The sequence below is a fragment of the Schistocerca piceifrons genome, chromosome 1, assembly GCF_021461385.2.
Source record: "Schistocerca piceifrons isolate TAMUIC-IGC-003096 chromosome 1, iqSchPice1.1, whole genome shotgun sequence".
Classification (NCBI taxonomy): domain Eukaryota; kingdom Metazoa; phylum Arthropoda; class Insecta; order Orthoptera; family Acrididae; genus Schistocerca; species Schistocerca piceifrons.
The window spans coordinates 685067792-685092059 of record NC_060138.1 but is presented as its reverse complement, the minus strand read 5'-3'; the positions used below and the strand labels follow the sequence as shown (position 1 = coordinate 685092059).

General features: G+C 37.9%; 1 protein-coding gene across 2 annotated transcripts in view; it reads right to left on the bottom strand.

Moving 5' to 3' along the window:
* The window catches only part of LOC124709385 (neuronal calcium sensor 2), a 672737-nt gene that overhangs the window by 5900 nt on the left and 642569 nt on the right, over window positions 1-24268 (bottom strand). For both annotated transcript variants that reach the window (XM_047240834.1, XM_047240835.1), the window contains one exon: window positions 17855-17983. In XM_047240834.1, the coding sequence (XP_047096790.1) occupies window positions 17855-17983 (129 nt within the window). The remainder of the gene's footprint in view (window positions 1-17854; window positions 17984-24268) is intronic.

Below are 24268 nucleotides of genomic sequence, written 5' to 3'. Positions count from 1 at the left end.
AGCATAGATGCTGCTGTTGTTCAGTGATGAAATAACAATAAAAACCAAAATAATTGTAATTTCTTAAAAACACTACACCATACACTCGTCACTGAACAATTGAGTGCCCGAGAAGAAATACCTCAACTGCCAAGCACTTTGCGTAAGAGAATCAGAGAATTTAGTGGAGAATTTCCACAGAATCGACTGCCAGTGTCCAAAGTGTACAACACATGTTGTGAAGGTTGTCATACGTACATCTGTCAAGAACACATTTTTCCATTCTGCCAACAATGTGCAGCTGCATGGGATTAGCCGAGCGGTCTAAGGCGCTGCAGTCATGGACTGAGCGGCTGGTCCTGGCAGAGGTTCAAGTTCTCCCTCGGGCATGTGTGTGTGTGTGTGTGTGTGTGTGTGTGTGTGTGTGTGTGTGTGTGTGTGTGTGTGTGTTTGTCCTTAGGATGATTTAGGTTAAGTAGTGTGTAAGCTTACGGACTGATGACCTTAGCAGTTAAGTCCCACAAGATTTCACAAACATCTGAACATCAACAATGTGCTATGGCAAGAGATGATTAACAGCTTATGTCAAAAGTTTATTATTCATTTTGTGTTCAAAGAAGATTTATCTCATAAATACTTAGCAATAAGTCCGAATTACTGATGAGAACGTATTGTTTTGTAGAGCTGTTAAAATGATTATTTTGTAGACTTTATGTAAAAATTAAGTAATAAAGCGTTTGTACACTTAATGGTGTTTATTTCTATGAAAATCCTTTAATTAGTAAATAATTCATAAATTTAATTATCATCTTTTGTAAAAAAGTGCCAATAAATACTTAAAAAATATAAATGAAAAACAGCGTCAATGTGACCATCCCCATCCTTAATGTACCCCTTTTGCACCACATCCTCACCGGGTTAATAGGACATGAATCTGAGGACTGACATCAGTTTGGAATTAGTCCTGGATAAATGTGTCACAGCAGCACTAAAGAAAGGGAACATCACAGAAAGTTGAGGGCAAAAATTGGTAGTAGTATAGTTGGGGCATTACATGGTTGACAGACGCACACATCAGATTCAAAACATAATCAAGTTTTCAGATAATGTCTTTCTTCAGAGTTAACTAATATTTTTCTGGTCCTGTACCCACCTTGAGGAGGGGAAATTTTAGGTACTGCTGACAAATACATATAAGAACACAACACCTGCATAGCTTGGAATTATTAGTAGCTTTCTCAGGGAGGAATAGATTGGAGAAGAGTAAACCAGAAAGGCATATCATTCAGACCTGTCATCCTAATGATTTCATCACTTCAATATAAGTACCGAACAGCAACTCTGTCTCATAATTTTACAATTTTCTGAAGTGAAGATTCCTTGTGGCACAATGATACCAACACACGCACACACAGTGTACTGTACGATGTGTTATGCACAATCAATGTATAGCCTATAAAAACATTTTGCAGTTGGACAACATCTACATCTACACCTACACCTATACTTTGCAAACCACTGTGCAGTGCTTGGCAGAGGGTACATTCTACCACACCAATTATTAGGCTTTCTTAGTGTTCCATTAATGTATTGAGTGTTGGAAGACTAACTGTTTAAATGTCTCTGAGTGTGCTGTAACTAATCTAATGTTGTCCTCATGGTCCCTATGTGAGTGATAAGTATGATATTGCACTATATTCCAAGAGTTATGATTTAAAGTCAGCATCTAAAACTTTGTTAGTAGACTTTAGTTTACATCAATTTTCAAGAGTCCGCCAGTTCAATTTCTTCATTGTCACCAACACTCTCCCATGGATCACACAAACCTGTGACCATCGGTGCTGCCCTTCTCTGTAGTTGTTCAATATCCCCTGTTAGTCTTATTTGGTATGAGTCACACTCACTTGAGCGATATTCTAGAATGCCTCACGCTAGTGATTTTCCGCAGTTTCCTTTTTTGACTGATTGTACTTCCCCAGTATTCTAGCAATAAACTCAAGTCTACCACTTGCTTTACCCATACTGAGCCTAAGCGATCATTCCATTTCATATTCCTATAAAGTGTTACACCCAGGTACCTGTATGAGTTGGCTAACTCATTGGCCAATTCCAACTGTGACTCATTGATACTATAGTCATAGACTACTACATTTTTTTTCGTTTTGTGAAGCACACAATTTTACATTTATGAACATTTAAAGCAAGTTGCCAATCTTCGCACCACTTTGAAATTTTCTCATTACCTGACCAAATACTTATGCAGCTTCTTTCAGACTGTACTTCAGCATAGATAATTGCTTAATCTGCAAAGATCTGAGGTTACTAGAAATATTGTCTGCAAGATCATGAATATACAACATGAACTGCAAACATCCAACACCCTTCCCTGGGGCTCACCCGAAATTACTTCTACATCTGAGGATGACTCTCTCCAAGATAACGTGCTGCATCCCCGTACCAAAAAGTCCACAATCCAGTCACAAATTTCACTTGATAGCCCATGTGATTGTACTTTTGACAGTAAGCAAGGATGTGGTACTGAGTCACATGCTTTTCAGAAATCAAGAAACACTGCAACCATCTGACTGTGAAAGATGCAGTGCCTTCTGGGCAGGCCACTGCCATGGTAATACCCGTCAGACACGTCCCCTTTCATTTTGTTTTGGTGATTGTCGTACATCTACATCTACATCCACATCCATGCTCTGCAAGCCACCTGACGGTGTGTGGCAGAGGGTACTTTGAGTACCTCTATCTGTTCTCCCTTCTATTCCAGTCTCGTATAGATCGTGAAAAGAAAGATTGTCAGTATGCCTCAGTGTGGGCTCTAATCTCTCTGATTTTATCCTCATGGTCTCTTCGTGAGATATACATAGGAGGGAGGAATATACTGCTTGACTCTTTGGTGAAGGTATGTTCTCCAAACCTCAACAAAAGCCTGTACCGAGCTACTGAGCGTCTCTCCTGCAGAGTCTTCCACTGGAGTTTATCTATCACCTCCGTAACGTTTTTGTGATTACTAAATGATCCTGTAATGAAGTGCGCTGCTCGCTGTTGGATCTTCTCTATCTCTTCTATCAACCGTATCTTGTACGGATCCCACACCAGTGAGCAGTATTCAAGCAGTGGGCGAACTAGTGTACTGTAACCTATTTCCTTTGTTTTCGGATTGCATTTCCTTAGGATTCTTCCAATGAATCTCAGTCTGGCATCTGCTTTACCGACGATTAATTTTATATGGTCATTCCATTTTAAATCACTCCTAATGCCTACTCCCAGATAATTTATGGAATTAACTGCTTCCAGTTGCTGATCTGCTACATTGTGGCTAAATGATAAAGGATCTTTCTTTCTACGCTTCCAGTTGCTGATCTGCTACATTGTGGCTAAATGATAAAGGATCTTTCTTTCTATGTATTCGCAGCACATTAAACTTGTCTACATTGAGATTCACATTTTAGTTTGGATGATCTACAATAGATTATAGTTAGAGGAGCGGTTACTCAGCTGAAAATTCAGTACAGAATCAGGCCATGGAACTTTGTCCAATTTTTAACAATTTCAGCTGTTTTTCAACTCCACTGACACTAAAACTTATTTCATTCATCTTTTGTGTGGTACACGGATGGAATTGGAACAGTTGACCTCAATTTTTCTCTGTAAACTAGCAAATTGTCAAAACAGCATGATACAAGGTAATAAAAACCATAATGAAACAAAAAAGGCAGCCACATCATGGGCATGGAAATGTCATGTGGCGAAGGCTTCCCGTTGGGTAGACCATTTGCCTGGTGCAAGTCTTTCGAGCTGACGCCACTACAGCGACTTGTGTGTTGATGGGGATGAAATGATGATGATAAGGACAACACAACACCCAGTCCCTGAGCTGAGAAAATCTCCGACCCAGCCGGGAATTGAACCTGGGCTGTTAGGTATGACATTCTGTCGCACTGACCACTCAGCTACCAGGGGTGGACACCATGGACATTAGTCATGCTGATGCAGTCAAAACTGGCTAAGAAGCACGACATCTGACCTCCACTTGTTCACTGAAGCTACATTCAGGGAACTTTTCCAAGAGTGTATAATCTCCACTTCTTCAAGAATACTGAAATTGTTGTCACTATTTTAAAGAGCACCTTAATCTGAGAAATTCAAAATCAGCCTTAAGTTTGCACCTGACAGAACATAGTCATACTGTCACTAGCTTACCAGTAATCTTCAGGTCTTACATAAGGGAAATGACGGCAATACTTTAAATATTCTTGAGGAAGATGAGATTACGTATTCCCTGAAAAAGTTCACCAAATGCATCTTCAATGGGCAATATGAGCTAGACATCATGATTTATTAGCCAGTTTCAACTGTGTCAGTGTTTAATGTTTGCTTATGCTCATGGTGTGGTAAATATTGCCTTTTTTGCTCTACTATGTTTTTTATTGCCTTGAATCATCCAGTTTTGACGATTCAGTACTTTAATTATGAAAATTTGTTTATACACTTCCATCCAACTGGCCTTCATTCAGTCAGTGTATGGCAACCAGTTTGTCCCAGCTTCAGTCTTGTTAGTGATGTTTCATGTTTTTCATTGAAATTTAAGTTGAGCACGATTCCTCTACAGTGCATTAGGATAGTCTATGTTCTGGCTTTTAGTAGTTTTTTTTAATAAATTATGTTATATGTCATGGTTTATAGCTTTTAAATAGTTGTTATCTTGAATTCATTTTGTAACCATTAATGTGCTACTTTTCCATGGTCTTCTTTTACAAAATTAGCACTAATAATTGGTTTTACAAAATTATGTTTTTCCACTTACTGTGAGGGATTACCCAGCCTTTCCACCAGTTCAGCTGTAATACTACTTGTCTAATTATTCATGCATGCACACTCCACATGACCCTGCTCTCTATGGTACTTTCACAGATGCGCTCTGACATGCTGCCTGTTTAGCACACAATTTTGTGCATGCACTTGTTGTTGTTAAGTTCAGATACCTGCCACCTGGCCTCGCAATGCCGACTGAGCTGTTTAGATATGATATGATACTGAGTTCCATTATTTACTATATGTCAGCGTGTGCTATACTTTAAAATAGTTTCTTGCCAAATGCTTTTTTTTGGTGGTGATGGTTGTTGTTGTTGTTGTTGTTGTTGTTGTTGTTGTGGTGGTGGTGGTGGTGGTGGTAGGTGATAACAATAATTTAAAATTTAATAAGTGAGTCTTTACCAGTATGCTTTTTAATCTCTTTTAGGCAAGTGGGTGACCTGCCAGTAGCTGCTCATTTTTTTACATTATTTCATGGAGGATCACCAATTCGACATACAGGGACTCTGCTAGTTCACCAGATGCTGGTCCTCATGGCAAGTGGAATTTATTAGTATTTTAACTACCTAATGGTCCCTAATTAGAAATTTCTTCTTACTAATTTCCTCCTTTCTAGGTATCTCAGGAGTGTTCTACGTCATTTGATTTTTAACGTCTGCTACTTAGCAAAAATTTGCTGATTATGAATGCTGGTTCATTCCTTCTCTTTCTTTGATCTGAACATGACTTGATTTTGTAAGTATGTTCACGCTGTATGCACTTTTTTATTTTAGTTAAGTTTTCTTGCTATCTTGCATGAGTATCGCCTACCTGATGATGCAGCTAAAATGCTGCAGAACGAGTTGTGCCCATAAATAAAGGACTTAAAATTAAAGCAGTCTTATCTTTTCAAAATGATATATTCAGGCTGTGACTTCCCTTACTTCAAAGTCTGCAGGATTTCATCTTTTCCTTTGCTAACCTCAATTTCTGTTCCTGTCTTATTCACAAGTGACTGGACACTAACTTCGGTGCCACTAACACACACATTACATACGACCACACATAATTTCTTTGAGTTTTGTGAAAGATCATTTGACAATATTCTGCTACAGCAGTCACCGAGGGCTTCACACATTGCTCTCTAGACAGACAAAACTGTTTCATTCAGGATCTCTCTATCGTTAACCCTATGCTTTGTTTTGCACCTATTATGCAGTAGTCCCTTAGGCTCTGTTTCTTTAGAAGTTTCTTTACAGTGACCGTCTAACATGGACGGTCCCTCTCATTATGAACTGTTCTACTGGGTACATATGTCTCCCAGTGCTTGGCCAGCTATTCATTTGAACTTGACCCACAGTTCCTCTACATGCTCCTGCCCTGTTATAAGAGTTTCAAGTTCCTCACTGAGATTTGACACTACTGCTTTTTTTATGTAGTTTACTCAATATACACATTTTTTCCTTGAGTTAATTGTCCTTTGCACTTTGGCACTCACAGTTGTCACAGCCGAATAATGGTAACTGATACCAGTTTTGATGTGGACATCCTCAAAGAGGTCAGATTTATTTCCTGCCATTTGATCAAATATATATCATCACCAAGACAAAAATGTGGTCAGCACAGAACACATCCAGAAACCGAAGAATACTTGAAAAATATACTGAAAGGTATCAGCCACCGAATCCTGCCATAACAAATGCAGAATCAGTCAAAGAAAGTACCCCAATCATGGAATGCCAGTTTGAGGTGACTTTAAACCACAGAGTATAAATTGAGACATCTCTGGATTCACTGCTGGTGGGTTGGACAGACATTCTTGTGAAGTAGTTCTGAACACATTTACCAAAAACAGTCTTGAACAGCTAATTCAATAACCCACAGCCAGGGGAAAACGTAAGACCTGGTAGTTACAAACAGGCTTGCCTTATCGACAGCACCAGTACAGAGACAAGTGTTAGTAATCATGACTGAGTGATAATGGTTCCTGAAGTTAATAGATCTGTAAAAGGCTAGAAGAGTTTTTATGCTGAAAAGTGTAGGTAAGCTACTGTTATCATCCCGATTAGACAATGAATGGACATCATTTAGTTCCAATATGATGGGCATAGAGCAATTATGCAAAAAGTTTAAACTAACTGTAAATCACTCTCTGGAGAAGTACGTGCCAAGTAAGTGTATTAAGAGTGGAAAAGACCTGCTATGGTTTAATGGCAAAAGTCGGAAAGTGCTGAGGAAGCACTCTGGGTTAGAAAGAAATCAGGACACGCTGACAGGCAAAAATTCAAAGAAACTGATGCATCTACAAAAATACTGATGCAAAAAGCATAAAAAACTTTCACTGTTTTACTTTAATGGCAGACCATGTGAGGAACGTGAGAAAATTCTGGTTATTTGTAAAATATCCAAGTTGACTGAAGGATTCTATTCAGTCACTCATTAACCAGTCTGCTGTGGCAATAGAAGACAGGAAAATGGAAGCTGAAGTTTAAAATTTAACATTTAAAATATCATTCATGCAGGAGGACTGTACACACTAACTATCATTTGACCACTGTGCAGACTCCAGTACGGACAATGTAGAAGTAGGCATCCCTGGCATTGAGAAACAACACAAAAAAATAATTCACCAGGTCAACACAGAATCCCAATTAGGTTTCACACAGAGTTCCCTTTGGCACTGGTTCCTTATTTAACTTGCATTGATTGTGACTCTCTCGCCATGTGCAAAGTGCCAAATTACTGGAAAAAAGCAGAAGTGACTCCTATTTATAAAGGGGTAAAAGAACAGAATCACAAAATTACAGACCAATATCCTTTAGACTGGTTTGCTGCTGAATCCTTAAGCATATTATAAGTTCAAATATAATAAATTTCCTTGAGACAGGGAAGCTTCTGTCAAAAAATAAGCATGGATTTAATAGCCTTTTTTTGTGTGAAACTCAGCTTGTTCTTTCCTTGCACAATATCCTACAAACCATGGATGAATGTCAACTGTCAAGAATCCATATGCCTACATTTCCAGAAAGCATATGACACACTGCCCCACTGCACACTTAACAAGGGTCTGACCATGTGTAATAGGCTCTCAGATGTGCAAGTTGCTTGAAGAGTTCTTAAGTAACAGAACTCAGCAGATTTTCCTGGACGGTGAGTGTTCATCAGACATAAGGGTATCGTCAGGAATGTCCCTGGGTAATGTGATAGGACTGCTCTTGTTCTACATATACATAAATGATCTGATGGATAGGGTAAGCACCAATTAGCATATGTTGCTGAAGATGCTGTAATGTAGTTGCTGTAGATGCTGTAATGTATGGGAAAGTGTCACCACTGATTGTCTGTAGGAGGATACAGAGTGACTTAGACTTATATCTGTTTGGTGTGATGAATGGCAGCTTATTCTAAATATAGAAAAATGTACTCAGATGGAAACCCAGTTCTAAGCAAAGAACAGAAAGCAGAAAGGTGGAAGGAGTATACAGAGGGTCTATACAAGGGCAACGTACTTGAGGGCAATGTTATAGAAAGGGAAGAGGATGTAGAGGAAGATGAAATGGGAGATATGATACTGCATGAAGAGTTTGATAGAGCACTGAAAGACCTAAGTCGAAAAAAGGCCCCGGGAGTAGATAACATTCCATTAGAACAACTGACAGCCTTGGGAGAGCCAGTTCTGACAAAACTCTACCATCTGGTGAGCAAAATGTATGAGACAGGCAAAATACCCCCAAACTTCAAGAAGAATACAATAATTCCAATCCCACAGAAAGCAGGCGTTGACAGATGTGAAAAATGCCGAACTATCAGTTTAATAAGTCATGGCTGCAAAATACTAACGCGAATTCTTTACAGATGAATGGAAAAACTGGTAGAAGCTGACCTCGGGGAAGATCAGTTTGGATTCCATAGAAATGTGGGAACATGTGACAATACTGACCCTATGACTTATCTTAGAGCCTAGATTAAGAAAAGGCAAACCTATGTTTCTAGCATTTGTAGACTTGGAGAAAGCTTTTGACAATGTTGACAGGAATACTCTCTTTCAAATTCTGAAGGTGGCAGGGGTAAAATACAGGGAGCGAAAGGCTATTTACAAGTTGTACAGAAACCAGATGGTAGTTATAAGAGTCAAGGGGCATGAAAGGGAAGCAGGGGTTGGGAAGGGATTGAGACAGGGTTGTAGCCTCTCCCTGATGTTATACAATCTGTATATTGAGCAAGCAGTAAAGGAAACAAAAGAAAAATTCGGAGTAGGTATTAAAATCCATGGAGAAGAAATAAAAACTTTGAGGTTCGCCGATGACATTGTAATTCTGTCAGAAACAGCAAAGGACTTGGAAGAGCAGTTGAACGGAATGGACGGTGTCTTGAAGGGAGGATATAAGATGAACATCAACAAAAGCAAAACGAGGATAATGGAATGTAGTCGAATTAAGTCGGGTGATGCTGAGGAATTAGATTAGGATATGAGACACTTAAAGTAGTAAAGGAGTTTTGCTATTTGGGGAGCAAAATAACTGATGATGGTCGAAGTAGAGAGGATATAAAATGTAGACTGGCAATGGCAAGGAAAGCGTTTCTGAAGAAGAGAAGTATAGGTTTAAGTGTCAGGAAGTCATTTCTGAAAGTATTAGTATGGAGTGTAGCCATGTATGGAAGTGAAACATGGACAATAAATTGTTTGGACAAGAAGAGAATAGTTTTCGAAATGTGGTGCTACAGAAGAATGCTGAAGATTAGATTGGTAGATCACATAACTAATGAGGAGGTATTGAATAGGATTGTGGAGAAGAGGAGTTCGTGGCACAACTTGATTAGAAGAAGGGATCGGTTGGTAGGACATTTTCTGAGGCATCAAGGGATCACCAATTTAGTACTGGAGGGCAGCGTGGAGGGTAAAAATCGTAGAGGGAGACTAAGAGATGAATACACAAAGCAGATTCAGAAGGACGTACGTACTGGGAGATGAAGAAGCTAGCACAGGATAGAGTAGCATGGAGAGCTGCAGCAAACCAGTCTCAGGACTGAAGACCACAACAACAACAACAACAACAGAAAAATGTAAGTTAATGCAGATGTGTAAGAAAAACAATACTGTAATTTTCAAATACAGCATTAGTACTGAACTGCTTGACAAAGCCACACTGATTAAATATCTACGTGTGACACTGCAAAGTGACATGAAATGGGACAAGACTGTAAGGTAAGTAGTAGGGAAGGTGAATGGCCAGCTTCGGTTTAATGGGAGAATTCTAGGGAAAAGTAACTCGTCTCTAAATGAAACATACAGAACACTAGTGCAACCCATTGTTAGATATTGCTCAAATGTTTGCAACCCCTACCAGGTCAGATTAAAAGAAGATATCAAACCAGTTCAGAGATAGGTTCCTAGATTTGTTATTGGTAGGTTCAAACAACACACAAGTATTACGGAGATGCTTTGGGAAGTCAGAATCCCTGCAGGGAAGGTGATTTTCTATTTGAGGAGCCCTACTGAGAAAATTTAGAGAACTGGCACTTGACACTGACTGTTGAATGATTCTAGTGCCACCACTGTATATTTCGCATAAGGATCAGGGAATTAGAGCTCGTATGGAGGCATATAGACAGTTTGTTTTTGCTTGTTCTATCTGTTGGTGGAATACGAAAGGAAATGACTAGTAGTAGCACATGGTGCACTCCACTAGACTCCCACATGGAGGCTTGTGGAGTATATATGTAGATTTAGAAGGTTGCATTACTTACAGCCTGTCCTCATCATTGCAGAGTTGTAGTGGATGATGACTCATCATAAACTTTCCAGTTTTTCTGTCCAAGTTGTCCAGCTCTGCCCATGCTCAATTCACTGTGCCATCAGTGTAAATGATCACAGATGGAACCCAGATGTTCATGCTACCTTCTATATCTACATCTGCATCTACATCCAAACTTTGCAAGCGACCATACATGGCCAAACAGCTCATTTCAACTAATCCCATATATGTTTGATTGCATTCATGTCCAGAGAACAGGCAGGCCACTCCATTCCAGTGATCGTAGTATGCTGAAAGAACATCTTCATGAGAACAGCACCAAGAGCACGAGAGTTAGCATCCATCAAGATAAAATTGTTTTTCAAAATGTCGGCTGTATGGTTCCACTATACAACATCGGATGTTACCAACTGCCTCCGAACGTCTGTAAACAGCACACACCACCAATCCTGGAGCACCCACTCTTCCTGATTCCTTGCTCATCTGTAATGGAGTCCACGATGTTTTGGTGTGATGTGGTGCTCACCATGGTCACCAGGAATGGAGATTTCATCAAGCAATCATCTTGTAACAGTTAGATGGGACTTACAATATCCTGTAGCCTCTTCGAATGCCGAATTCAGTTCTGGAGCACTCAGCCCATGTTTCCTTTGACTCAAAAGTCATAGATATCAATAATTTTGTGCAGCTGTTGAAAGTGAACAGTCTGTACAGTGGAAGACCTCAACACTACACGACTATCAGAACCAAATCTGCACACTATCACTTTGACTGTGGTCCACACACTGAGCAACTTTCCTGGTTGACAAGCCTTCTGTGCATAATGCGATGCTGTTAACACCATTCAGGTTTCCAAGGTGTATCAGTATCCAGCTATGCATTTCAGTAACTTTAGAAAATGATGTTATGATCAAGGTGGGCTGATAATGTGAGACACTTGTAACACCCCAGGTGTGGGTGTGAAATGTTATGATATGGTCCCAATCATTTGTCATGATTGTTCTTCATATCATTATGGATCTTCACTCTATTGTTTCGCAGATGTCTCTAACGCATCCTACTGGTGCTATATTTTCAACTGAAATGCTGCAATCCATTTGAACAAGGCGTTCTACTCATAGGTGGCACTTATAGTGGCTTTGTCTATGCTAGTAAACAATGTTGGAGGTGATCTTCGGATTGATACAGGAGAAGTTTTGATAGCAACACACTTGGATAACATATTGGGGCAATGCAAAACTTTTTCTGATTTGTGTACATTTGTCTCCCCCACTATCTGAATACTAAAGTAAATATTATAATTATGTCACACAGGGCTAAAAGAGATATATGTAAATGAAAATTTGTAATTATCTGGATAAAGAGATGTCCCAAGTGATATACTACAGGATTAAGTATGACTGTACTGAGTTAGGCTGCCAGCGCACACAACTAAATGTAGTATTAAAAAATAAAAGTTTCCGATGAAGGCACAACAGTACTAAAATTGTGTAAGTGGAAGGTTAAAATAAAGAACAATGCTTTGCTCTTGGCAGGGGCTTCAAAGTCTAGAACTGACAAATCACTGTTGGAAAACATCAGTTCAAAGAAAAGCCTCTATATGACAAAACATTAAATGAAAGAGTTGTGTAATCTATTTCTGAACAAATTCTGGGAGCCTAAGCTCATGAAATCAGTAGTTCATAGTTACTGGTTGCTGAAGGACACCAGTAATGATGACTAAATATTAACAGTTAAATTGTCAATTTATTTGTTCTGTCTTTGCAAAGCATATCCAGTTGTTCTGATAACATCAGAAGTTGCAGTCGTATCTGAAATACCTGAATAATTAGGTGACATGTAGTTCCATTCTGGAAACTACATGCTATCAGATTCAAAAAGTCAATGACTGTTCCACATTCTGTACATTTTAACTCACATATTTCTGTCAAGTTCTGTGCTAAAAAAACTCTTAATATGGTGAAATTGCATACAGCTGTTCACTTCGAGGAAATGTAACTATGTGTTTTTCAAATATATGCAAGCCCTCATGGATATGGGAGTCGATGGAGGGTGTCAATACTTTCTCAGGCCAATTCACATAAGATTTTTTGTCTTTAGATAAAAATATACTTTGCTGCACCTGAGGTAACATCACATATTACTTGTTTCTTTTGTCCACAGCTGTATTAGTGTGACAGTTGTACAATATTACAAGTCAAGTGTAACACACATTTTATTCTTTACTGATGATTAATTCATCGTGTTGCAATATATGAGGGTAATTCAGAAAGTAAGATCCGAATTGCCACAGCTAATCAAATGCAGTGTACTCACTGAAACACACATGTGCACCAAATCCTGGCATGCCTTGCTTGTCAGACAACACCATTTGTAATGATACTGTCATAGTGTGCTGTTTTCAGTGCCAGCTCAAAATATGGAAAACAACTTATCAGCCCACCAACTGTGAAATATGGTCAGTGATTCAGTTTTTCACAGCGAGGATCACTGCAGCAGTGGAAATTCATCAACAGATAAGTGAAGTGTATGACCTCAATGCAAACAGCAACAGCGGAGTGTGTAAGTGGGTGAGAGCTTCTGAGGATGGATGAGAAAATGTCAACGATGAACCAAAACCAGCACTGAACAAATTTCACTCGTTCCGTTACCTAAATGAGTTTCCAAGAGGCTTGTGCTTCGCAACAGATGATGAGGTGAACGAAGCTGTTAAAGGCTTGTTATCCTCACAGGTGACAGATGTCTATGACAGAGAGACAAAATCTAGTAGAACCTTATGACAAATGTTCAAGAAAATATGGAAACTATGTAGAAAATAGAGAAACATGTAAGAAAGTAAATAAAAACAGTTTTTTTGGAAAAATCTGTGACAGTTTATCTTTTTTAAGAAATCAGACCTTACTTTCCATATAACCTCCAAAATTAATTGGTTTGTTTGTTTATTTTTTGCACTTGTTCTTACATTTTATCCATACAACACATCACTAGGAATAAATCTGAAGGTTGTGAAATTAACATAAGGAGACATCATGTGTTATTTTTGTAAACTGCACTAACAATAAATACATCATTACATCACAACTCCTCTGTTTATGTGTTTCCTGCAAGTTGTGATGTGATGTTAAATTCTGTTTATTCTTAACAAAATTTGTCTAAATAACTTATGTTGCCCACTTCTGTTCATTTCACTTCACTTTCTTCAGATTTCATCCTAATGACAGGCTGCACAGAATAAAATGTAAGAACAGATGCACAAATATATAAACAACACAAGTAATTATATTTCAATACCATGAATTAATCATCCCTTTATATAAAAAAAATATTTGTTGCTCACTGCAACAAATGTCAAAAAATTGTGTGTGGAGCTTCATTTAAGTTTGTTTTTAAGTTTCCAGAGACAACTTCCAAATTGGAAATGGCAGCAAAATAAAGCACATCTTGTGACAGTTTTCACTTGCAACGTGTCTTGCTGTGTTTTATTTAGAAGAAAAGGATCTGATAGTAGTTGAGGACTTTCATGCAGGTATTCTGGTAACAATAAGTTTGATCATTTTGTACACACTTTTAACTGTGTCCCACAGTATGTCTCCCTACCAGAACCACAATTTCTTCCACCACATTAATTGACAACATATTTCTGAATCAGGGGAAAGTAAAAAATATAATGGTTTAAAAGGTTATAAATGGTGTATCTGAGCATGATATACAAAAACTTACTTAACAGTTTTCAAAGTGGCATTAGGCCCTGGAGGAAAACTACAAGAAAAATTAATGCCTAAAGGAAATTAACTGCAGGACTGTGTATTGTATAAAAGACACTAACTAAAAATATATTTTATTCACAAATGAGGCAGCAACAATTTTCAGAAGCTTACTTTCTAAAGAGAAATACATAATGTCTTATGAAGAATATTTAAAAAATCTGGATTTATAAGGTCATAAGAGCATCTTTTAAGACACAGGGGCAATACTTGAAAGCACGAAAATGTTCTATGAATTCTTCACAATTAAGCCATTATAAACTATATTGTAAAATTTAGCCAATGTCTAAAAGAAAATCAAGGGTGTGTGCACTGGATCTGAAATTGCTAAGTCAAGTAACAAAATCAGAAAGATCTGGAATAAAAAGAGGAACTGAAACTATACCCTCCACCAAAGTGAAAATAAAACTGTTTTAAATATTAGCAATGTGGAAGTAACTGACAGCACAGAAGTAGCTGAAATTTTAAACTAACACTTTTCAACTCTCACTGTGCAAATATGCTGCAATGTTTCTGCTGACAAAGCTGCAGATATTTCAAAATGTAAATTCCCTGAAACATGTGACTCAATAAGTGTGTTCCTTGTAGGTGTTGGGGAAAAACTCGTGGAAAAAGTAAAATCTCTACTGTCACTCATAATTTTTTTTCCAAATAAAGAGTTGAAGCCCTGCTGTGATGACGTATGCAAAGTTTTCGATCATATATTCATCTCCCTGAAACAAGGAGTGGTTCCAGTAGTGAAATATGCTATCGTTAGAACTCTTTTTTTAAAAAACACCTGAGATGCTATAAGTGTCTCAAATTATAATCCCATCTTGCTCATAACATCATTTTCTAAAGTTCATGAAATGCACTGAAATGCGTAGCTGGATACTAGTAAACTTTGAAAACCTGAACATCATTAACAGCAGACATGTAATCTTTTCATTTATTGTGTGATGTGTCGGGGCCCCTACCCAGTAAGCAGTTTCCAACTGGTGCCTTATGTTATCTTGTAAAGGCTTTTTATTGTGTAGAACAAAATATACTTTAAGAGTAGGAATGTCATTAAGGACTCACATGAACTGTAGGTAACTGATATTCATCATATCTTAGAACATAGATGCTGGAAGACACAGATGTCTCAAATGGCACATCAGAAGATATGGTGACCTCCAATTAGGGCACAATAAAGCATGGAGTTTCACAAGGTTCTGTGGGTCGGCCCTTTCTGTTTCTCGTATATGTAAATAATCTGCCTCTACCCGTCAGCAAAAATGGTAAACTTACAATCGTTGCTGGTGGCACAAACATTGTTGCGGATAACGTCTATGCTGTTAAATTATAGTTTGATTAGTGACAGCCTCAAGGGAGTTGTTATGATCTGGTCACAAACATCTCTCAGTCCAAAAATTTGAGGAGGACTAATTTTAACCACATCCACACAAGCACAAGAACCCAGACATAACAGTTATTGCAAATAATGACCAGGTCATAATGAAGTGTACTCTTCAAAATTCTGTGGCATTCAAACAGATGTCTGTCTGCCTTGATGACAGAAGAACACGTAAGTTAGTGTGCTTAGGATATTTTCACTCCATAGTGTGTTATGGCATGATCTTCTGGGGCAAATGCCAGCGTAAAAAAACCTTCAAGGAACAAAGAGGAGGAGTTATGGTAACGTGTGGGATATATTACTGAGCACCATGCTATAATCTCTTCAAATAAGTAAGGATAATAACAACAACATAGCATTACATGTCCCTGATGTGATTTATCCTTAATAACAAAACACAATGTGATACAAACTGCTCACGTCATGGCACTACAAGCATTGAAGCATTTGGTATCTACACAAATTGGGTAAAGAATGCCGGTCCTAAAAACTTCAACACATTGCTAACTTTGTTAAATGCTCAAAAGGTAACATATTTTTGTGAAGAAATAGTTTAAAGCAATATCTGTTTGATAACCCAGTTTACTTAACAGAACAATGCTTCTGCACAATTAGCACAATTAAAGGAAGTCTGTTCAGTGTATCACTCACCTGCTAGCAGAAATAGTGAGAAAAGTTATTAAGTTAATTTTATGACATCCTACATGAAAACTCCATTTCATTAATTATTTCTATATTCTGCAAACACTCTAAGCTAATATTGCATAACCTGTACTATTAAGTTTCTATTTGTGCCCGTATTTTAATACAAGACAATAGAAAACATCATGGTGAATAAGCCACTTTTTGTGATGTTCTTTTTATTACTTTCACTGCACTGTTTTACAATATAATGTATGTGCTATTGTGTAGCTATGTTTTATGTATTCATAGTATGTGAACAAGTCACTTTTAGTCTATGAACTGATTTTATATTTCTACTCTATTGGCATCAACATACGTTCCAAAAACAGCAATCACGTAAAACCTAGCTTGTTCTGTTTGTACCCGAGACCCAGAAGGTGCCAGATACCAGCGCCCTGATAGATACTATGTTCTTCAACTTACATATGGCATCCGACACATTTTCACACTGCTGCATAATGTACAAAATACACAAACGAACACAATATCAAACTAGCTGTGTGACTGGACTGAAGGGTTTATAGCAAATTGAACACACAGCATGTCATTCTGGATGGAGAGAAGTCTTCGGGAGCAAGAGTGGCTTTTGGTAACACTGAGTGAGTGTTATAGGTAGAGTTATATAAAACAACATCAGAATTTCCATGAGGCTTTTTGCAGATGATGCTGCTGGGTACAGTGAAGTTACCATGCGAGAAAATTGTAGAGAAATGCACGAAGATCTGCAGAAGGTTGACATTTAGTGCAGGGAGTGGCAGTTGAAGCTCAAAATAAACAAACATAACACATATGAAATACGTAACACCCATTATATGATTCCACAGACATGACGGAGATATTCTGGTCTCCTTGTCAGATACTACATTTCTCAAAGTTTGGCACGATCTATATTCTGGGAAATCAAGCTACAGATTCCATCTAACGTGTTCTCACTGAAATAACATGCCATAACATTATACAACCCATGTATATTCAAGATATAAATGTTGCTTCCTCTTACGGATATCCTCTGTTGTAAAAACACAAAATGAATAATCTGATGCAGTTGGACAAAATGTATTGTATGACTGTAAGACAAACTAGACTCTTAGAATATATTGGCTGGACGAAGACTCATGTGCAGTTGGGTCAACTATTCTCATGATATTTACCATACTCGTAGCCAGTAATACACTAGCCACATACCTGACAAATTTAAGTGTCACATCATAGTTGTAATTCATTAAAGGAAAATTTAAGAGGCTAAGAAATACCTAATACTGTTCAGACTAGCATGAAGGTAATCGGAATTTGCCTCTTTTCTTGGATAATTATGATTACATGAACATACAAAAAACACACCAGTATTAGGTATCAGCAGACCTGGTTCTAGGAGAACGTACCATTCCGGGATGACAACATCCAGTTAGCGCATTCTGGCTTGCAGAATGACACTGTTCTTAGTTCATTATATTTTAAAAAGAATACATAAACAGTCACTACAGAATGCTTACCTGCACTATTTTGGTCATTTCTTGAATGTCTATTACACCGTTGCCATCAACATCATACATCCTAAACGCCCACTTCAATTTTTCCTCTGGTGTGCCAGAAGATGTGACATCTATGGCCAGGAGGAACTCCTGTAACAAATTAAAAAGAAATGAATATAGTTACAGTCATTTAAAAGAGCCTTTCACTTTCAAGCTGGTCTGTCAAGTAATCATGAACTGCTACGATGTTGTGCAGAATGCTGAAGTGTAACACAAAATAACATATCACTATTTACATAAAACATAGCCCGCACACGCACGCACACTGATGTTCTCTCTCTCTCTCTCTCTCTCTCTCTCTCTCTCGCTCTCTCTCTCTCTCTCTATCTCTCTCTCTTTCTTTCTTTCTCTGGACCTAAGTACCCAATCGATTTGACAGAGGTCTCAGAATACACCATTTAACACTTTTTCTGCTGATATCATACAAATACATTTTATCTTACCCCATTTTGCTTGGAGTATAGCAAGAGTTTGTGTCATGTGTGTGAAAAATATTCATTCATGCATGAAAAAGTACAGGGTGTTTCAAAAATGACCGGTATATTTGAAACAGCAATAAAAACTAAACGAGCAGTGATAGAAATACACCGTTTGTTGCAATATGCTTGGGACAACAGTACATTTTCAGGCAGACAAACTTTCGAAATTACAGTAGTTACAATTTTCAACAACAGATGGCGCTGCAAGTGATGTGAAAGATATAGAAGACAACGCAGTCTGTGGGTGCGCCATTCTGTACGTCGTCTTTCTGCTGTAAGCGTGTGCTGTTCACAACGTGCAAGTGTGCTGTAGACAACATGGTTTATTCCTTAGAACAGAGGATTTTTCTGGTGTTGGAATTCCACCGCCTAGAACACAGCATTGTTGCAACAAGACGAAGTTTTCAACGGAGGTTTAATGTAACCAAAGGACCGAAAAGCGATGCAATAAAGGATCTGTTTGAAAAATTTCAACGGACTGGGAACGTGATGGATGAACGTGCTGGAAAGGTAGGGCGACCGCGTATGGCAACCACAGAGGGCAACGCGCAGCTAGTGCAGCAGGTGATCCAACAGCGGCCTCGGGTTTCCGTTCGTCATGTTGCAGCTGCGGTCCAAATGACGCCAACGTCCACGTATCGTCTCATGCGCCAGAGTTTACACCTCTATCCATACAAAATTCAAACGCGGCAACCCCTCAGCGCCGCTACCATTGCTGCACGAGAGACATTCGCTAACGATATAGTGCAAAGGATTGATGACGGCGATATGCATGTGGGCAGCATTTGGTTTACTGACGAAGCTTATTTTTACCTGGACGGCTTCGTCAATAAACAGAACTGGCACATATGGGGAACCGAAAAGCCCCATGTTGCAGTCCCATCGTCCCTGCATCCTCAAAAAGTACTGGTCTGGGCCGTCATTTCTTCCAAAGGAATCATTGGCCCATTTTTCAGATCCGAAACGATTACTGCATCACGCTATCTGGACATTCTTCGTGAATTTGTGGTGGTACAAACTGCCTTAGACGACACTGCGAACACCTCGTGGTTTATGCAAGATGGTGCCCGGCCACATCGCACGGCCGACGTCTTTAATTTCCTGAATGAATATTTCGATGATCGTGTGATTGCTTTGGGCTATCCTAAACATACAGGAGGCGGCGTGGATTGGCCTCCCTATTCGCCAGACATGAATCCCTGTGACTTCTTTCTGTGGGGACACTTGAAAGACCAGGTGCACCGCCAGACTCCAGAAACAATTGAACAGCTGAAGCAGTACATCTCATCTGCATGTGAAGCCATTCCGCCAGACACGTTGTCAAAGGTTTCGGGTAATTTCATTCAGAGACTACGCCATATTATTGCTACGCATGGTGGATATGTGGAAAATATCATACTATAGAGTTTCCCAGACCGCAGCGCCATCTGTTGTTGACAATTGTAACTACTGTAATTTCGAAAGTTTGTCTGCCTGAAAATGTACTGTTGTCCCAAGCATATTGCAACAAACGGTGTATTTCTATCGCTGCTCGTTTAGTTTTTATTACCGTTTCAAATATACCGGTCATTTTTGAAACACCTTGTACTTTCTTCACAAGGACATCACTCATATGTGGTGCTTCCTCAGACACCTGATCAGTTTCCCAAAGACACACACAGTGAAGTTAACACTGAGGACAGGTGAGTGCCTCATAGTGTTTGAAATGTGGCACAACAACATTTATGTATTCCAAATACTTATAGTTCTATAAGTATAAAATTTTTGTAGTTCTTTAAGTACTCAGTTTTTTTAAGTTCTATCAAACAGACCACACTTTCGTCTATGAAAGTTTATTCATATATACTAGATATGCAAATGCATCCCCATACCAGTACACCACCACTTCCATACTCTTCTGTGCCTTTTACACTCTTCTATCTATGCTGAATGAAGGGCAGTCTCCAACATAAAATTCTCCCATCATTATGCAACATTTGATTGATTGATTGATTGATTGATTGATTTCTTTATTAATCCATGTAACAATTTACATTGTGTGGATTTCGTCAGCAAAATCATATACAATACAATATACCTACAATTATACACATAAAATTAGTATTTACACCCATTTTTGAGGTATCTTAAATTATTTTTATATCCTTGTGTAATTTGTAATTTTCTTATAGTACTGTACAATTTTTGATTACATATCATAATTATTTCCTCATGTATTACAATGCAGGCTACTTTAATTACACTACATGTTTTAATTCAGATAGTCCGTTACTGCGTAATAACTTTTATTTAATAAAAAAAATTTTAGTTTTGTTTTGAACTGTCCGATTGCGTCAATATCTTTTATTTTTTGGGGTAATTTATTATATAATTTAACAGCATTGTACAACAAGCTCTGCTGAGTTTTAACTTTATTTTTCCTCTCTAGATGCAGATTGAATTGGTTTCTAGTTTCATAGCTGTGAACTAATGAATTCTTCATATAGCAGTCAATATTTTTTTTTTACATACATAACAGTTTGAAAAATGTATTCACAGGGGACAGATAGGATTTCCAGCTTTTGGAAATGTTCAAGGCAGTGAGCCCTACTGCCACTCTTGGTTATTATACGAATTGCTCTTTTTTGTAATTTGAAAACTATTTGAATATTTTTACTGTTGACTCCCCAAAATATTATTCCATAGGTAATAACAGAGTGGATATAAGAAAAATATACAGATCTGACACATGTAGTATCACAAACTGCAGTCAGAATTCTCAGAGCATAGCATGCTGTAGCGATTCTGTTACTAAGTATTTTAATATGTTCTTCCCACTTTAACTGACTGTCAACATGCATACCAAGAAATTTTGTGTAGTCTACACATTCTATAGTTTCATTGTTTAACTTAAAGTTGTTAAAGTGTGTTTTTTTGCAGACATAGAAGTTAACAGCATTTGTTTTTTTTAAGATTTAGTGTTAGTTTATTATTGGATGCCCACTCACGTACACTGTTTAGTGTTTGTTCGGCTTTTTCTTTTAGTGCATCTGGTGATTTGTCACTGATTAGAACATTTGAGTCATCTGCAAACAATATTGTTTGTCCATGCTTGATGCTCTGTGGGAAGTCGTTTATGTAAATGAGGAATAGTACTGGGCCAAGGACACTACCCTGTGGGACACCTATATTTACATAATTTGGGTCTGAAGTATACTTTACAATATAGTTTGAGCAACTTGAAATATGTGAGATTTCAGTTATCTGTCTTCTATTTTTTAGATATGACTGGAACCACTTTTTCACAAGTCCCCTAATTCCAAGTTCATCTAACTTATTTAACATTATATATAAAATTATATTATATTATATTATATTATATTATATTATATTATTTAACAATATGTTGTGGTCTACAGTATCAAACACTTTAGTTAGATCAAGAAATATACCTGTTGTGTAGTTCCCTTTATCTAATGCTTCTAGAATGTGTTTTGTGAGGTGTGCTGTTGCTGATTCTGTGCTTTTCCCTGATCGAAATCCAAACTGGTCAACAGACAGTAAGTTATACTTATTTAAATAACTGATTAGCCTATCTTTCATAATAGTTTCTAATATTTTTGCAAAGCATGACAGTAGAGAAATTGGCCTATAATTTCCAATTATTCCTGCATCACCTTTTCTGAAGAGAGGTAGTAATTTCGCATATTTTAAATAGTCTGGAAAGTAGCCCTGCTGGAAAGATTGATTTATAATATCAACTAAAGGTGGAAGTAGGCTCTTGATACAGTCCTTAATTATAAAAATGGGGACTTCATCCAAACCAGCTGAGTTTTTGTTTTTCAGTTTGCTGACTGCTTTATAGACTTCTTCCTGTGTTGTAGGGAATAACACCATTGAGTGTGATACACCATTATTTGGCTTTTTGACCTGAGGGGCTGTTAGAAAATTTTCCTGTAATTTTATTCCTATGCTACTAAAATAATCATTTATATAGTTTGCCAAATATATTGGGTCTTTTATTAGAGTCCCTTCCTCTTTGATTTTCAAGTTTGACAGATTCATTTTCCTGGAACCAGTTTCCTGCTTCACAATCTTCCATACTGCCTTATTTTTGTTTTCAGCAGAGTGCACTATTTTGGAGTTATGAGCTCTCTTTGCTGCAAACAATATTTTCCTATATGTTTTCCTATATCTTTTATAAAAGAGTGAGAAAGCAGGATTAGTTTGGCTGTGTTTAATGGAGCTCAGGTACTTTAGTGTTTCAGATGATTTTTTGATTCCTTTTGTGACCCACTTGCTTTTTCCTGCTGTTGGTAATGGACATAATACTTTAGGAAATGTTTCTTCAAAATTTAATTTAAACAATGTCATGAAATTTTTGAATTTTTCATTTCGAACTTACTCTTATCTGTAAATATAATCATGCCCAAGAAATCACATCTCTATCCCCAGTGTTCTGCATACACTGCATTCCTTAGCAGTGTTCATTTTACTAATGTACTGTTTCTTTCTTTGTGCCCAGGAAATATGGTGAGTTTCTTTCTGGCAGTCCTGCAGGACACATCCATGTTCTGGTATCATAATCAAGAATCAACATGGCCCATTGATCATATGAAAGGAGACAGGCTTCAGCATCAGCACACAGAAACAATTGACACCCTGGTGAATACAGCTGACAGACAAAATTAGTACACAAGGAGTTACCAAATACAATCAATAATAAAACAGTCAATCATGTGATTAACAGTAATTAGTATAATTACACTCAATAAATTGATACATGCAGATATATGTCATGTTGTCATCTTACAAGCTAATAACAACTGAAGACAGAAACAATACATATGACCCGACTCCATTTCTTACCTGACAAATTAATGTCAGCATGTTCAGATCATGAGATTCTTTTATACTATAAAATGAATTATTTTCCAACCATTTATTTAGACTTATTTTGAGATGTTTTAATGACATGAACAGAGAACAGTGTGGCAATTTACTGTAGATTTTGCCAGAATTCACTTTGTGCCAGTTCCCAGTATTTATGAGCCTTTGCCTTGGAATACCATAATCTGACTTCAGTGTGCTGTGGGCATGAATATCTACCCTGACACATTTCATGCCATTGTTTCCAACAACAGATTTACAACAGTCAGCAGCCTGAGCCCACTAAAGAGAGGGCAACAGTGCTCTTTAAGATTACTCTTAAACTATTTTCTGTGTTCTTAAAATTTTGGTATTGTGAGGAGTTTATATCCAACAGAGAATACCAAGGGAAATATTTGAATGGAGGAGTTGAAAACTCAAACTTAAGTACAAAAGAGTAACTTTCACATGAAGTGTCACTGCCAAGTAATATAGCTTGATGAAACTTGGACCATACATAGAAAGAACTGCTACAGTAACTGAAAGAAACATATGATGAGATGAACAGAAATGATGCTTTTATTTAAAGACAATAATTACACCGAAGTCACCAAAATTCATAATGGTCCCTGGACATTACAAATGGAGGAATATGGTGTGCCAACTCTGCAACATGCTCCTGTGGTGACCACAAGGTTGGTAAGCATTTCTGGTGGTAGATCATTCCATTCCTCCACCAGCAACGTTGACAACTACCGGATGGTCATTGGTGCAAGTGGACGTGCTGCAGTTCATCTGCCCAAAGCATTCCACACAGGCTCAATAGAATTTAAAGTCATAAAATGAGCAGTGCATTCCATTTGCTGTACATCTTTTTGTTGCGAGAGTACCCCCACCTGTTCCGTTTGCTAGAAATTACTGACTTAGCAAAGTGTCACTTTAAGGCTCAAGCAACATAAGCTTGGGGCATCAAGTCGAGAGGAGTGCCAAAGGTACTCCTCAAGTGCAAAATTTGTGTAGGGTGTATCCTGATTAGCAGCAGAAACTA